The following is a 16,920-nucleotide window of genomic DNA, read 5'->3' on the forward strand; positions in this document are numbered from 1 at the left end:
CATCCCTTTTTAAAACAGGGTTTCAGACCACCCAGTGGTGTTCAGGGGCTTGAAGTTCAAACCAGGGGCACAACTGCTATAGCCCCATTCAAGGGAAGTGCCTCACCTCCTGCACTATTATCTCCAGCCTCCAGACGCCCCGTTTTTTTATTTACAGGAGCCCCCACTTCCTTGGGGTGGTATCCCCATTCTTACCTCCACACACAGACATTCGTACACTGACTTTAAAGATGGGTTGTTAACAGTATTGTTCTTGATAGCACAGATTTCTCATAGCAATGCCATGAGAAAAGAGAGAATTCACAGAGGAGAATGACTTGAAAGGCTGCCTCTACCTTTGAAACTTCCGATTCCAAATGCTAACCTTCCTCCTGACTTTACAAGTCAAGGCTGCCAGCTCTTGCCCCAGAAACAAGCTTCTGGGTAAGCCAAGTGCTAGGGAACGAGATCCATAAAATGCTTGGGCAGTGCCATTACATCAGGAGAGCTCAGGGAGAAATGAGGGGCACCTGGAGGTGACTGGGGTAGACGCACTGTTGGGAAGACGAGAGGCTGAGAGGTCAAAGACCTGGGGTAGAGCTGGCTCTGCATTGTTCACAGAGAGCAAAAACAAACTTCGTGGCCTCTGAGCAAGGCCAGCAAGGACATCCATCTCAAGGCCAGGAGTCAAGTTCAGCTGGGGGACCACATGCATAACATGGGTGAGGCCATAAATTCCATTCTGACACAGCATGGTCCCTGAGTCCAGCCAGAAAAGCCCCGGAGGTCCCTAAGCACCACTGGGCTCCAGCACCATTGAATACGATCATCTTTTCATGTCTTTGGTTTTGGGGCTACATCCAGCAGTTTTCAGGACTCACTCCTTTCTCTGAACTCAGGAGTCACTCCCGGGGAAATTCAGCCCCAGTAACAGTTATGTTGGTCTAAAAAGTAAAAGGACCCACCTCAAAGGGTGCTGGTCAGGATTAAAGGGTATATAGCAAATGCCAGGAACTCAGTGTGTGTTGCCGTCATTCCCTTCTTTCTGACAGCTCCATCTTCCTGGTGTCCTAGCAGACTGCACCTCTGCACCTGGACTTGGGTCCATCCCATTCTCCGCCTCCTCTAAACATATTTCCCAGGACACAGCACATGCTCCAGCTGAGTTAGGAGCTATGAAGGGGCCACAACACCCAGGGGGTGGGGGGGACAAGGGGGTCCTTCCCACCACTGCCTGCTCTTGTGAAAACACTCCCACCCCCTACCCCCAACCCCTAGGATTCCTTCCTTGCCTGTCTCCTGGGACAGTCTGGTGTCTGAATGGTGTGTGGAGCTAGGGTGCATCCCCTAGGCATGGATACAAGCTGATGCCCACCCAGACCAGTTGCCTGGACACCAGTGACCGCTCCATGTGCCTGTCCAGTCACTACTTCCTCAGTCGTGACAGACCCCTCAGCCTTGGTCCTGGCACCCTCAGAGACCACTTCCTGCGCTTGCTTCTCTTCTGACTTCCCAGGACTTCCTCAGACACTTGGATGGTCTGAGCTTGCAGAAAGCTGGTCCAACCCTTTCCTTCTACACCATAGCACATACCCTCCTGTACACCCTGCATGCCCACCCCTCAGGTTCCCCTTCATCTCCTCTGCTTTGTGCCTTCACGCCATCAACATCTTTCATGAGTTTCCTGTAGATTCCTCCTGCCTTCCTCCTTTTATACCAGCTTCTGTAATGTTGTAATAGGGTCTTTCTAAAAGTAATGTACCCTTCTGCTTTAAACTTTCTCCACATGTCAGAAAGTAAGTCCATGCCCACAGTTGGCCCGTGTCTGGCTCTCCCTGTCACCCATCCCTCCTTGGAAAATCCCCTTTCTCTTCTTTTCTTTTCCTGGGCCCATTATTACATATCCTGCATTTAAACCAAGTGGCCCCTTCAAGAATCCTTCTAGGAATCCTCCAGTAGAGGCAGGTGGTTCCTCCTGTGAAGAACACCCTAAGCAATTTGACCTCTGTCCCTGACAGAGCTCTAAGAGCCTATTAACTCCTAGAGAGCCTGTGAAAGCAGAGTTGAACTTCCCTGAACTCAGCATGTTTCTGGAACTGTGTGTAGCTGGAGACAAGTGCTCAGAGAAGCCAAGAGAGACACCTACCGGGGAGATGGCCAGCTGGAGGATGGTCCCATTCTTGATGTCACTACGAGTCTAGGGAGCAGAGAGGAGACAAGAGAAACTGAGAAAAAAAAATTTAAAAATTTTAAGTTGGGACCAAAGCAATAGTACAGCATGAGGGTTTTTGTCTTGCATGATGAGATCAACCCAGGTTCAATCCCAAGGAACAACACAGGATCCCTGAGCAAAAAGCCAGGAATAAGTCTTGAAAATAGGACATGAAGAGGAGGAGGAGAAATGAAGGGGAGGGGAGAGAGGGGAGGAGAGAATGTGGCTCAGAAACAAAAACAAAACCATGTGAGAGGTTGACTTGACAAGAGCCCAGGCCACTTTGGGCTCTGTACTCAAGACAACTGGCTCATTTTCTCGACAACGCTCAACATAAGACTCTTCTTTGGAGTTGCAGGTGCTCAGAAAGATGAGCCAGAGAACAGACACCTAAAAGCAGCTTGCTGCCCAGACAAGGGAAGCTTCAGGAAGGGACGGACCTAAGGAAGAAGGGAGGTGAGGTCTTGGAGGAAAACTACCTGTGGTAGGCAGCTATGCACACACCTGCTCAGTAATGTAGAACTGCGGGCCATCTGCATAGCGGAGGGTATAATACTCCGGGTTGGGCAGCGACCACCTAGGCAAGAGAGAGAGAGAGAATGTAGCCTGCCTAGCTTTTCCCCTACATTGTCCAGAAGCTGTAAATAAATCATTTGCTGAATGGATCAGGTGGGAGGCAGAGGATGAAAGCAGAGAAGGCAAAACAAAACTAAACAGAAAAATCATGACTTTCAGGCCCACAAGATGACTTGGAGTGCTAAAGCACAGACTTGCATGGAGGAGGCCCAGGTTCAAACCCCACACTGCAAGATCATCCCTAGCCTGGATGGGAACATTCTAGGTATTGTTCCCAAAATAACAAATAAATAAAGCTTTAGGCTGTGGCCTGAGAGAGAAAGAACAGGGGCTACAGTGTTTTCCTGGCCCATAGCAGAACTGGTTACCTGGTTGGATCCTCAGCATTGAATGATCATGGAGTACCACTAAGCACTGCTGTGTGTAATCCAAATATCCCCCATAAAAGCAAATAAAAAACCCACAGCTATAGACTGAGATGCTGACAGAAATCTACCCTGTCTTCTACACAGATCGAAAGGTGACAGGTCCCATTAAACACGGGCCCAATGCCACCAGAACTCAGGCAGGGCAGTTCTGGACCCAGAGACTGACCAGAGGTTCTGGGCCACGTCACAGCTTGGCATTAGTATCCCATGAATCCAAGGTCAGCACGATCCACAGTGATCCCAAGGATCCTCCAAAGGCCCTGGCCAGGTTGGGCCCCTTCAGTGTGAAGTCTGTCAGGGCTCCAGAAGGGCAGTACCAACTTACCCATCACAAACCTCCTTGATGATGGATGCCAGGGGCCGTTTCTGTAAGAGATAGAGAGGTGCTAAGTCAGCAATACGAGGCTGAGACCCTCGAGGGCCCCCTCCCCCACATATGTACCCTACCCCAACAGCTCGTAAGCAGGAGGAAACATCTCCCCTACACCTACTACAAACCTTCCCCAGCTGGCTGAAGCCAATGAGCCCCAATGTGCATCATTAGCCTTGAACACCCAATCTGATCCCAGATCCCTCGGCCCACCCCAGCACAGTTCCCAGATCCCGCCCCTCACATCCAGCCTCAGATCCTTCTTACCTGGTCAATCTCCAATAGCTGTGCATTAGCACCCGGCCACTCAATGGCCACTTTGACAATGTCTGATGGTGGTGGCATTGTTCCCTACAGTACTGCTTCTCTGGGACACACACCAGGACACCACCGCCTGTGGACAGAGTCAGACAAGAGGAAGGGGTTAGCTTCTGAGCCTTCCCTCTTTCATTTCAGAGAATCAGATATCAGGCAGTATCCAAAATACCATCTGGAATTATTTGGCTTGAATTTTTCTAGATCATACCACAACCTCTCTGGGTACTTTTGTGTCTCTTTACATTAAGTTGGGAAGCAGGAAAGGGACAAATTGATTTATCATCAGAACAACAGCCAGGGTAAATCTTTAGTTCCAGGGCCAAGAGGATTCAGTGGTAAAGGAGCATATTTATTGCTAATTCCCAGCTAGGGCCTTCAGGTGGAGACACATCTGCCCAAGGCGAGGACAGAGACAGCCATGCAGTGGTTGCACACGGCAAGCTGCTAGTGAGGCTGGCCTGTCTCGCTCTGCATTCATCAAGACCTGAGAACCCGCACCAATACAAGGGGGGTTGGGCCCCCCACCACCTGTCTCATCTCTCACTCCTGCCAACCCAGGGCACAGTATGGCACCTCTTTTGTACAGAGTTCAGAAAACCTAGCAGAGCACTGATGATGATAGGATAGGAAATGCCATTCTAGTCCCTTCTGCTGAGGGCTAAGTGCAAAGGGAGGGGGCAAGACCCTCACCCATACCTCTGTAAAGCAAGAAAAATAATACCATCTTGAGCAAGACCAGATAATAGGCTAATGTGACCCATAATCTAGACAACCTGGCAAGCTTTGGAACACCGCCGTACACTCTGCCAGTCTAGTCTGCTCCAGGTGCGACCACAGCCCTTGTAGGACAGGGCAGCAGAGGCCCCTCTCTCCATGAAGAGGCCCCCCTTCCTACATAGTCTATACATACTCCTGCCCCATCTCACCTGGACTTGAGCAAAGCCAAGCTCTTCAGTGCCTGACACAGAGCCTGGACAGACCAAGGGTCTTTTGTGAAGGGTCAAAGTCTCAAAGTGGGGTGGGTCACACACCCATCTGTTTCTTGGGGTAGCCCACTTCGGAAGTCAGTTGACCCCAAACCTGGTGGCATTTCCAGAAGGTGATCCTATGAAGAAGTCTGTCCACCAGCAGGCAAGTAGGTAAGTAAGATTCTTGTTTCCAGGAAAAAGAGCGTGGTCATGCCACTGACCTCCACCCAAGCCCACATGTAGTTCAGGAGTCTAGCACCACTCATCATGCTCAACCAGTCTGGCCTTTTGTCCAAATTCAAAAGCCACCTCACAGGCTAGATGGACACTGACTACCACCTCTACAACCAACAAAAATTTTCACAATTGGGTTGCACATGCCCAGACAAACTTCTGAAAGTAAGATCCCATTAAAGTGACTCCTGTAAGAGTCCCTGCTCTTGTGATATGGTGAAGCTGCTGGCAACTACAAATTCCTCATGCCACAACAGACCACATCCACACCAACAAATTGGAACCTTGGGATACAGGGCTGTGTGGGTACATACAGTTTTTAAAATCCCACTGTTGCATTTGTTTTCTTTATTTTTTTTAATTGAAACCAGTATCTTTTGACTTTATTTTTTTTATTTTAAATATCTTTATTTAGGCAATATGATTACAAACACGTTTGTATTTGAGTTTCAGTCATAAAAAACACACCTCCCTTTAACAGTGCAACCTTCCTGCCACCAAGGCCACTCATCTTTCTCCTTCTCCACTCCTTGTCTGTATTTGAGACAAGCATTCTGTTTCTCTCACTCACTACCATTGTCATGATAGTTGTCAGGGTAGTTATTTCTCTAACTGCACTGGCCAATATTTGTGGTAAGCTTCATATCATGGGCCAGTCCTCCCAGCCCTCATCTCTATTGTCTCTGGGTGTTATTACATAATGCCTTTTATTTTTCTTAAATCCTATAGATGAGTGAGACTATTCTGTGTCTATCTCTCTCCCTCTGACTTATTTCACTCAGCATAATAGTTTCCATGTCCTCCATGTATAAGGAAATTTCATGACTTCATCTTTCCTGATGGCTACATAGTATTCTATTGTGTATATGTACCACAGTTTCTTTAGCCATTCATCTGTTGAAGGGCATCTTGGTTGTTTCCAGATTCTGGCTATTGTAAGTAGTGCTGCAATGAATATAGGTGTGCAGAAGGCATTTTTGTTTTGTGTTTGTGTTCCTAGGGTATATCTGTAGAAGTGGTATGTTTCCAATTTTTGGGGGGAATCTCCGTATTGCTTTCCATAAAGGCTGGACTAGATGGCATTCCTACCAGCAGTGAATGAAAGTTCCTTTCTCCCTACATCCCCGCCAGCACTGACGGTTCTTGGTTTTTATGATGTGTGCCAGTTTCTGTAGAATGAGATGGTACCTCATAGTTGTTTTGATTTGCATCTCCCTGATCATGTGCCTCTTGGACATTTGCATTTCTTCTTTGAGGAAGTGTCTGTTCATTTTTCCTCACCATTTTTTGATGGGTACATTAGTTTTCTTTCCTTTTTTTTCATTTTCGGAGGTACTTGGGACTTACTCACAGCTCTGCATTCAGGAATCACTCCTGGCAGTGCACAGGGGACCATTAAGGGTGGCAGGTATCAAACCCAGGTCAGCCACATGCAAGGCGAGTACCTTCACAATCCTGGGTCTATTTACATCTAGTAGAATACAGAGTATATATGAACATGTCTATACATGTGAAAATGCATGTAATATACAGACATATATCTCCCTGTCACTGTTCCCCAAAAGAAATTCCCCTCCCCTCAGAAATTACTCTCATCTCCTTCCAATCACTCTCCAGTACGAGATTTTCTTCTTTTTTAATTTTTTTTTTCAGCCATGCCCAGTGCTCAGGGCTTATTCTCAGTTCTATGCTTAGGAATCATTCCTGGCAGAACAAGGGAGATCACAAGTGGTGACAGGGATCAACCCCAGGTTGGGCACTTGCCTTGCAATTGGCTGTAGTATCTCTCCAGCCTCGGGAGATACCTTCTTTCTGGCCTCCACCCACACCATTTAGTAGGCCCACTCCTGTACTCCTTATGAGGGGTGGGGACCAAATTCTATATGCCATTTGTTCCTTAGCTCAGTTTCTTCCTTTGAAAATAAGCATGTGGTGTGGGTGCTGGAGTGGGGTCCAAGGCTGGAAGGACCTTCCCCAATGAAGCACAAAGCTGGACTCAGAACTGGGGGGAATCTTTCCAGATGGAGCATCCAGCTGAACAGAGAGCTGGGGTCTCCCTGAGGAAGCTCAGCTAGATGTTAGGCTCAGTGTGCTATCTCTATATCTGGACTGTGCACCTGCCCCTTAACTCAGGTCTTGGTTCTTTTCTACTGTGACGTGTAAGTGCTGACCCAAGGCATGTGTGTTCTCACAGTGCCACTTCAGTGAAAATACCAGAGTTCTACAGAGGAGCTTTGCGCCTTGCAAAGTCCTCACTGAAAGAATCTATGTCCTGGTTTCAGCACCGCTGCTAAGGAACAAGTCCCCCCACCCCCTACTTTTTTTTTTTTTTGAACTTCTTCCCAGATACTATCTTTGGAGATAGACTAGCGAACACTCATTAGTTGTACAGTTACACTTCGTGTCAACCCTAGGTTGAGCATCTCTTTTTTTAAGTTGAGTCATTCTTGGCTGTTCCAAAAATTCACTTCCATTTTGAAGCATGGAAATGTGCAACCACTGAGCCCATAGGAGAGAACAAGGCCCCATTTCCAGCAACTCAGTCTTTCCTCTCCAGCCACGACAGCCTCTCAGCACAGAGGGACAATCCCCACCCCCACCCCAACACCATCCCAGGCACTGCACCAAGGCAACCTCTAGCCTCCATCCATTTTTCCTCCTTAACTAAAAGCACAGACTTGGCAGGGGGGAGGGGGGAGACAGAGGCAGGAAGGTAGGCAAGCTAAAGCCACAGAGAAACCAAGAGAGAAAGCTTCAGCGAAGAAGCATTTCTGTAGGAAGAATCCAGAAATGCACAAAGTAAATGGGTCGGAGAGATAGGACAGTAGGGAGGGAACTTGTCTTGTACAATGGCAACCTGAGTTTGATCCCCAGCACCCTATGGTCTCCTGAGCACAGCCAGGAGTAATTCCTAATAACATCACAGCACACCAGGTGTAGCTCAAAAGTAAAAACACAACAGAAAGACACATAATCAAAACTCAAGGCCAGGTTCCAGGAAGACGGAAAAGGTCACAATCCAACAAGTTTCCAGGATCCACACTTATCATGCTTGGCAGGCCTGAATCTTGCTTCCTCAAGTCAATCCTGCAAAATCTTTTCTTTTTGTTTTGTTTATTGTTTTTGTTTTTGGGTCACACCCGGCAGCACTCAAGGGTTACTCCTGGCTCTACACTCAGAAATCGCTCCTGGCAGGCTTGGGGACCATATTGGATGCCGGGCTTCGAACCACCATCCTTCTGCATTTAAGGCAAACACCTTACCGCTGTGCTATCTCTCCAGTCCCTCTGCCAAATCTTTTTTTTGGGGGGTGGGGGGGGAGTATCACACCCAGCAGCTCTCAGGGGATACTCCTGGCTCTGTGCTCAAAAGTCACTCCTGGCAGCCTCAGGGGACCATATAGGATGCCAGTATTCAAACCAACATTGGTCCTGGGTCGCCTGCTTGCAAGGCAAACGACCTATCACTTTGCTATTGTTCCGATCCCAGTCCTGAGAAATCTTTCCATAAACTGGCTCGAGCTTCTGTTCATTCCCATCAAAACAAACCCAATTTTAAGATTTACCCCCACCTCTGAAGGAATCTGCAGTGGAGATCTGGGTGTCTGAGACAGCAGCCCAGGAGGATGGGAACAGGCTGAACCAACAGAGGCCAGATCCACTATATCCTGCTCTGCTGAACCAACTGAGGCCATATCCACTATATCCCACAATAGATCTGCAGAGGTTCCAGAGGGGTGTTGGAGAATTCTTTGCAATGGGCTATAGAATGCCCTGAACACACTGTATTAGTCACTCTGAACCCCAGAAAGCTCCTGATTGCACAGGCAAGATGGCTGAGAAGTTAATCCTCCTTATAAATTCTTCATCTTCACTGCAACGTCCTCCCCAAAAAAGAAACAGAACCAGGACTTGGGATTTGAGGGTCGGTAGTCTTCACACTAAACATAATTTCCTTCAAAGTAATGACATCAGCTCATAAGGACAGGGTCCCCTAGAAATACATGTAGGTCCCAAGTAATTCCCCACACCCGCCCTGTGTGTGGCGTTCTTGCCCTCACCTGTCAGACCAGACCTGTGTTTCTCTCTTTCTAAATAGAAGCACAGAGCTGATGTACGAGGCTGTTGTTTGAAAGGTGCCTAAAAACAGGTCTCACTGCACCTGACCTATGGCAGGTGCTCAGTGGACACTTTAGCTTTACTGTCCCCAAAGCTAAAGAAGAGTAGAGAGTCCTACAGATCAAGAGCTTAGGGCCCTTACCCCAGAGTCTAATGAGGAGCTCAGGCTTCTTCAGGAGGCCTTGAGTCTTCCTGGCTGGTGAACCAGACTCTACTCCCCAGACTGTGATTTTGTTTTCCTCTGGTTTGGGGGCCACACCTGGCAGTGTGGTTACCCCTGGGTTACTCCTGGCTCTGCACTCAGGAATCACTCTTGGCAGACTCGGGACTATATGGGGTGCCAGGAATCGAACCCAGATCAGTTGGGCACAAGACAAATGTCCTACTTGCTGTGCTATTGCTTCGGCCCCTGTCTGTGATTTTTATGGGACAACAAAATTCATTCTTTCATTGCTTCTCCACCTTTGCACACACCATCCCTTTGGCTGCCAGAAGATCTGCAAAGCACCATACTAAGGTTCCCTTATTCCAATCTTAGCTCCCTAATACTCTTCCCTTGCAAATGAAGTGGGATAAGGGCCTGTGTCCCCATGGGCATTCTGTGCCCAAGGCTCATGTCATACTCTTGGATAGTATGGATATACCTATCCATCCATCTTCTCTATAGGGAGGGCAGTTACCAGGCTTTATACTTGAACCCTGGCACATCAGCTGGAAACCAATCAGTCCAGTGAGCTCCAGTGTCTGCTCAAACCCAGAGGTTATGCCTCCCTCTAAAGACTAGGCCCTGTCTAAAGAGGGGCCCTGGTGCTACTGGTACCTTGGTTGATATCCACCCTGCGTTCTGCTACCTTAGATTGACACTCTTATTCCATCGCTGAAAAATGTTGCTTTTGTGGAGGGTCCACTTGGTGCTGCTCCTGGGCTGCCCAGGCTCCTCTTGGCAGTGCCCCAAGGACTACAAAGTGCCGGAATTTTCACTTCCCCATCATTAGAACGTGTTTCATTGGAAAATCAGGTTGAGTACATCCAAATCTAATTAAAAGGGGAGGGGTCATTTATCTGATTTTCCTCCCTGTGGACACATCAGGAGGTAAGAGAAGAGGGGAAATAGTCCCCCAAGAATAGTCCCAGGATAGAAAGACTCTGCTTGTGGAGAGCTCTCCCAGTGCCAGTCTGCTTACTCTTTCCACTCTCATTCTAGAAAGGAAGTGGAAATTAGGTCGAAGCAATTCAATAACATTGCAAAATTCTCAGGGTTATAAATAGCCTCTTGCAGTACCACTCAGCAGTACTATAGAATTTCCCGGCTAGGCCCATGAGGCAAGGAAGTAATAATATGCCCTTTCAGACAAGACAAGCCTTAGCCCTGTCAGAGTATCAGACACAACAAGGGCAGGGGCAGACACTGGAAGAAGAGAATTCTACCATTTATCAGGCAGGAAGATGAAAGCCCAAGAAAAAGCAGAGAATTATTGTCTCCAAAGGAGCCTTCTCCACATGGCTTCTGAAAGGTGTGCAATGGATGGGTCTCCTGGGCAGGAGAGCTAAATGGAGGCAGTGAGTGCAGGCTCTGCATGTGGAAGGTTCAGGTTTGTTCCCAGGGCTTGCCTCCCCATCACCTGCTGGGATTAATCCTCGACCACTGGTAGGTGTGGTTCCCCCAAAAAAATATGTAGGGAAGAATGATAATACAGTAAATAGAATAATTGCCTTGCATTGCGGCTGACCTGAACTTGATCCCTAGCTTCTTGTATGGTACCCTAAGCCTACAAAGAGTGATCCCTGAGTACACAAAAACGGGAGGAAAAAAATGGAATGGGTACCTAGCCAAAGGCTTGTGGAGCTCTGCCAATCACCCCAGCAGTACCTACTTCTCCTGACAGGGTAGGAAGGTGGGAGCTTTGCACTTCTAAGAAAGGCAGTGAAAGATGCTCCCATGTGTTAGCAAGAATTTGGAATGCAAGCACCAGGCTCCAGGCCCTTCCAGAGGATGTGAAGGGACATGTGAGTGCTTCTTGCTCAGTTGCAGTTTTGCTTTTGATTCTTGGTGTGGGTGGGGGTAGGGGTGAGGGCATGAGAAAGGCTGGTCTGTGCTTCCTGCCACAGCACACACCACACCAGGAAGACATCTAGAGGTCGCACCCTCCTTCTCCAGCATCTCCCTTGAGTACTTCTCACCTCAGAGGTGACTGCAGACCACAGAGCAAGTGTCAGGAGAGGGGACCTGGGTGGGCAGAGATTCCGGGTCGGACATCTGCTGTTGGAAATGCAGAGAAGGTTCAGAGCACACAAGGTGGCTGTCAAGTCATCTGGTGAGAATCAACACAGGACATGTGCAAAAACATAGGATTATAAGTCACTAACGTGGGCAGAGGCAGAAGTTCAGAGAGGAAGTAGGGTGGGGAGCAGGACTTAGCTTCTCCCCATCTAAGACTTGCCCACAACTCTGTTTATCCTACTTAGCAACCTTGAGTAGTGCCTGGCCAGTCCCCCAGACCTCAAAATAGAGCAGCTCCTTAGGTAGAGGGCATTTGTTTCCTCCAGTCCTGCAGTCACATAGAAAGCACCTCATGGGCCACCTTCTTTCCCCTTAACTGTTCACTCTCCTAGGTCAGTTCTGTGGCTTGTTACTCTGCCATCTTCCTCCAATTCTGTGGCTTATTATTCTGAGTTAGTTCAGTGGTCTGCTACTCTGGGCTCTCCCTGGTCATTTCCATGGCTTATTACTCCGGAGTCTCCCTATTTATTCATTTCTGTGGCTTGTTACACTGAGTTCTCTGTGGCTTGTTACTCTGGGTTCTCCCTGGTTCATTCTGTGGTTTATTACTCCGAATACTCCCTGTTCATTTCCGTGTTCCGTGACTCTGAGCACTTCTTGGTCATTTTGTAACTTGTACTCTGACCTCTCCCTGGTCAGTTCTGTGCTTGTGTAGAACCCTCCCTCACTCCAGCCTGGATGTATAGAACCGGACCTGCCCTGTGGTTCCCACGACAGTTTGGCAGTTCGCTGCATGTAAAAGCCAGAAGCTATTTTCTGGACAGGGCTTCTCAACTCTGCTGGGGTGTCATCAACACCCACCAAGTGGCCTGCAAAGGGCCCCCGGGTGATATTCACCAGTGGTCAGAATCTCAGCACCCCATCAGCTCGCCTGAGAGCCGTCAGCAGCCTCATCAAACCTGTGCCAACAGCTCCCTACTTGCTCTTCCTTGAAGTTTGCAGGGCAGAGTCAGACCCACAGAGGAGTCTGAGAAATTCTACTTCCAAAACCTCTCAAGAGGTCCTGCGACCTGTCTTTCAAGTGAACAAAAACAGAGGATGAATGCTGGAATCCTCCAACCTGGAGATGACTGCTGGCCCCCACTTCCCTCTGCTCTCAGCTCTGGCAGGCAGGAGGTGCCCCAGCACAGAAGATCTGTTCCCTGCCAGAGGCACTGCTGGGAGGGAGTGTGGGGAGCTGAGGAGCGCCCCGGGTTAGGACGGAAATCCCAGGGTGTGGAGCCCTTTTCAGGGCTGAGCATAATAACCCAGCATTGTGCACAGAGGAAAGGCAGCCAGGCCCCTTGTTTTCTAAAGAAGGGAACTGTGGTCCAGAGAAGCTAGCCAGGCAGCCCTGCCCAGAAGGGACAAGGGGCCGAGGCCACTCCTTTCAGGCCCAACTCTCCCCTGCAGCACAGGACACTAGGCAGAGCAACTCTACACACAGCACACTTTCTTCCTCAGGCCCTGATTTGGGGAGGTAGGTCTTGCACCACTTTGACCAAAAGAGGTGGGGGACTGAAGGAGCTTCTCAGGAGCTATGTTCTGCACTGGGGTAACAAGGGTTTGGACCCAGCACTAACAAAATTCTCTGTGGAACGGGGATATAAGTGAATCCTGATCTCAAAAGTGGTGGGTTTGAGAGAGAGACAGAGAGACAGAACAGTAGGAGACCATTTGCCTTGCATATGACAGGCCCAGGTTTGCTCCCTGGCACCCCATATGCCCCACCACCAGGAGTAATTACGGACTACGGAGCCAAAATTAAGTCCTGAGCATCATCATGTATGGTTCAACCCCCTTCACACTCCCCAAGTAAATACTGCAAGTGAATATGATATGGTTCATCCATGTAAGCGCTTCTGCAGAAGGTCTGACTGGCACAATGCCAAAGTTACAGAAACCTGATACTACTGAGCTATGTCTCCTCTCAATCTAAAAAATATGGAACACCCCACCACCACCAACAACAACAACAATGTGACACAGGAAAGAGGATAGATTTGAAAGCAAGCAAGGAGAAAAGCAACTGGAGATGTGTGCAGTGCACATGGCTGGGAGAGCTATCACTGGTGTCAGCATTAGGGTAAGCAAGGGCCAGTGCAAAACATGGGGCCTCAGGGCTGGAGAGATAGCATGAAGGTAGGGTGTTTGCCTTGCATACAAAAGGATGGTGATTTGAATCCCGGCATCCCATATGGTCCCCCGAGCCTGCCAGGAGGGATTTCTGAGCATTGAGCCAGGAGTAACCCTTGAGCGATGCTGGGTGTGACCCCAAAACAAACAAACAAACAAACAAAAACACACACACAAAAAAACATGGGTCACTTGTGCTTGACAAAGTTTTCTAGGGTCGACAATAAAAGTAGCATGCCGTTAGGGATCTAAGCAGGCAGGTAAGTAAACAGGCAAGTGGTAAGGAAGCAATCTATAGGGGCTACTGTCAGCAAAATATTTCATGTCCAGAGGAGCTAAATCTTAAATCTAACACATTACCAGTTGAGCAGGCTATGTGGTCTCTGCAACTTCTGGCTCCACCCAGACATGTACATGCCTCCTCAAGACACCCTGTGATTCTGTCATTTGCTCTGGCCTTTCCAAATGCACCCTTGGGCACCCTAAGGACAAGGCTTGGACTCATCACTCCAGCACCTTGATGCCTAGAACAGAGCTGGGCCTCACTCGGGGATTCATTGCTGAACTGAACAGTCTGATAGTTTGGTTAACTCAAGCCAAGGTTCTCCTCACAGCTGAGGAATGCTGGGGTTGTGGGTGGGGGAACCAAACATTCCCCCAGCACCTGGGAACCCATGTGCTAGAATAGACTGCTTCAGGAGTGATGACAGGGTCAGAGCACTCACTTTGCAGGTTTTCTCCTTCAGTAGCATCCAGTATGTTTTTTTGAGTCCTAGAAAAGACTGGGAATGAGACAGCTCTCCACATTACGAATCTCCACTCCCAATACCCCAAACACCCCTGATACCTCCTAAAATTATCAAAAAGTATAACAAGACCAGGCTTCAGATGAATAGATGGGGTAGAGGTCTAAATAATACTGCTTCCTCCTTTTACAAACTCTAGGATGATCACTGATAGGCAGCTTAACTTTTAGGAGCTTCATTATTTTTACTAATAATAATCAGATAACAGTAATAACCTCCAAAGACTGTCTGGATCATTAAAGACCCCAGTTTATGATGTGCTCAGCTCCACACAGCACTTCTCCTGCAGCTTCTGAGCACTTGGGAAGTGGCTCCAAGAACTGAAATGGGCTTTAAGCATCACACACACACACACACACACACACACACACACACACACACACACACACACACTTAAATGAGCTTTAAGCATCACACACACACACACACACACACACACACACACACACACCAGATGGCAAAGACTGAGCACACACATGCTCACATACACGCACAAAGTGAGGAAAATCTCATAAACAACGTAGTTATATCGATTACATGTCCAAATAACATTATTTTGGAAACGACCAGGCGAGGTAAAATGCATTATGAAGATTGATTTCACCCGCTCCTTTTTACTTTATAAATGCAGTTACTAAAAAGCTGCAAATTACCTGTGTGGCATGATAGTTCTGTTGGGCAGCTGCACTCCAGCAGAGCCAGCACAGAGGGGATTGATTCCAAATGCCAGCTTCCTTCCCCAGATGGGACAACCTACGCCTTGCCACTCCCCCATCCTCCCACAATCCCAGTTCACCGCCCATTTCTCCCAGAGTATTCCCAGTGCCTGGCCCTAGGCAAGAAGCAAAACCAGACACTCCTACCTATTATCTTATTATTATATTAATATCTTGTTATTATGAAATTGGGAGGAAGAAAACAAGTCTTCCTCCCTGTCTTATTATCTGGTGTGAGAAACTGTACTTTTTGGGGGGTGGGTTATTTTTATTTTTATCTGAGGAGGGGAGTACCCCAGTGCTCAGGACAGCTTACTCCTCCTGGCTTTGTATTCAGGGATCACTCTTGGCAGAGCTGGGGTATGCTGAGGATGGAATATGAGATATCCCATATGCATATTGGATACTGAGGATCAAACCCGGGGCAGCCACATGCTAGGCAAGCAGCGCCCTGCCCACTAGATCCTGGACAAGGTACTTTTTGCAAAATAACCATAGGACCGAGGCTGAAAGTGAGAATACTCCTCTGCTCTCACACTCACAGGGTCCGAGAGCCTGCCTTAAGGCCAAGAAAGCAATACTCGGTCAGAAGGACAAAGATAATAAATATACTGAGGAAGAGTGGTCGGAGAAGAGGAAGGAGCACCGGTGAAGGCTTGGAGACCTTGCAGAGCTCGGCATGAAGAAGGAACAGAAAGGTCATTGCCAGAAAGGGTTGAGCAAGGAATTAGCGACAGGGCCCAAAGAGAAGAGGTCGGCGGGCCCATCTCCACCAGAGAGGGCAGGGACTGGGTGGTGCACCCACAAAGAATGGGAAGCTGGTCAGCTTCCAGCAGCGCGGGGGCGAGCCTGATTTGCATTTGGCGATGATCTCTCCGGGCTCGGGCTCCGGGTGCAAAGCAGCCCAGGGCCCGGGGCAGATCTTAAAACACCCCCCGGGGCCTCGGTTGGGACAGGGCATGTGGGAAGGCTGGGAAGTGGGGGAGACTCCAGAGCTCGAGCCATCATCCATCCATCCCTCTCCAGTAGCAGACAGGACCGCTGCGAGATGGGCGGCTTGCAGAGGGAATGCAGGGAAAGGGGTGCGATGCAAGTACGAACCGAGATCGGGCTTTGGGGTACCGGGTCCCAAACTCTCCCCCATTCCTCCCCCATCAACTCACCGCGCCCCTGGGCTCCAGACTCTGTCCCCCAAGCCCCAGCCCGGCGCAGCCCGATTCCTCAAGGCCTGGCCCGCCCTTTCTCCATCCGACACCGTTCCCAGCGGAGCCAGATGCTCCATCCCGCCCGGTCACCCCAGCTAGGCCGCGACCCCTCCTCGGGTGCAGCCCAGGCCGCCCTCCGTCTGCATGCAGCCCCCAGACCTCAGCACCGAAGCAGGCCGCGGCCCCCGCCCCCTGCGCCTTCCCGGCTCGGCGCCTCCTTCCAGCATCCTTCGGGCCTGGCCTCTCTCGGAGCCCGCGATATCCCAGCATCCGGGGCGCCCCAACTCACCAGGGTCCCCCGACCTAGGCCCAGCTCCCGCGCGCCCGGGTCTCCTGGCCGCGGGTCCTTCGGCCTCCGCCCGACCCCGCCTTCCAGAGACCCCGCCCACACGTAGGTCAGCCCGGCTGCTTATTGCTCCATTTCGCCGTCAATCTGAGATCCCCTTCTTCGATTGGGCTATGGAGCTGTCACTCAAAGGGGGCGGGCTCAGATGCCCGGGAAACGCCGGCGGTGCCCGCCCCTCTCGGTGGAGGCCTCTTAAAGAAATAGGATGCTCGGGGACCGGAGCGGTGGTGCAAGGGGTAAGGCGTTTG

At 49.5% G+C, this 16,920-nt stretch overlaps 1 protein-coding gene across 1 annotated transcript in view; it reads right to left on the bottom strand.

Annotated features, from left to right (window-relative positions):
* Positions 1 to 16,659, bottom strand: part of ELMO2 (engulfment and cell motility 2) — a 36,241-nt gene extending 19,582 nt beyond the window's left edge. The window contains exons 1-5 of the mRNA XM_049780518.1: positions 16,616 to 16,659; positions 3,833 to 3,959; positions 3,521 to 3,561; positions 2,696 to 2,768; positions 2,126 to 2,176 (exon numbers count right to left, since the gene is read on the bottom strand). Coding sequence (XP_049636475.1) covers positions 2,126 to 2,176; positions 2,696 to 2,768; positions 3,521 to 3,561; positions 3,833 to 3,910 — 243 coding nt within the window. The 5' untranslated portion in view covers positions 3,911 to 3,959; positions 16,616 to 16,659. The remainder of the gene's footprint in view (positions 1 to 2,125; positions 2,177 to 2,695; positions 2,769 to 3,520; positions 3,562 to 3,832; positions 3,960 to 16,615) is intronic.
* Between the last annotated feature and the right edge of the window lie 261 nt (positions 16,660 to 16,920).

Source organism: Suncus etruscus, chromosome 9 (assembly GCF_024139225.1).
Source record: "Suncus etruscus isolate mSunEtr1 chromosome 9, mSunEtr1.pri.cur, whole genome shotgun sequence".
Classification (NCBI taxonomy): Eukaryota; Metazoa; Chordata; class Mammalia; order Eulipotyphla; family Soricidae; genus Suncus; species Suncus etruscus.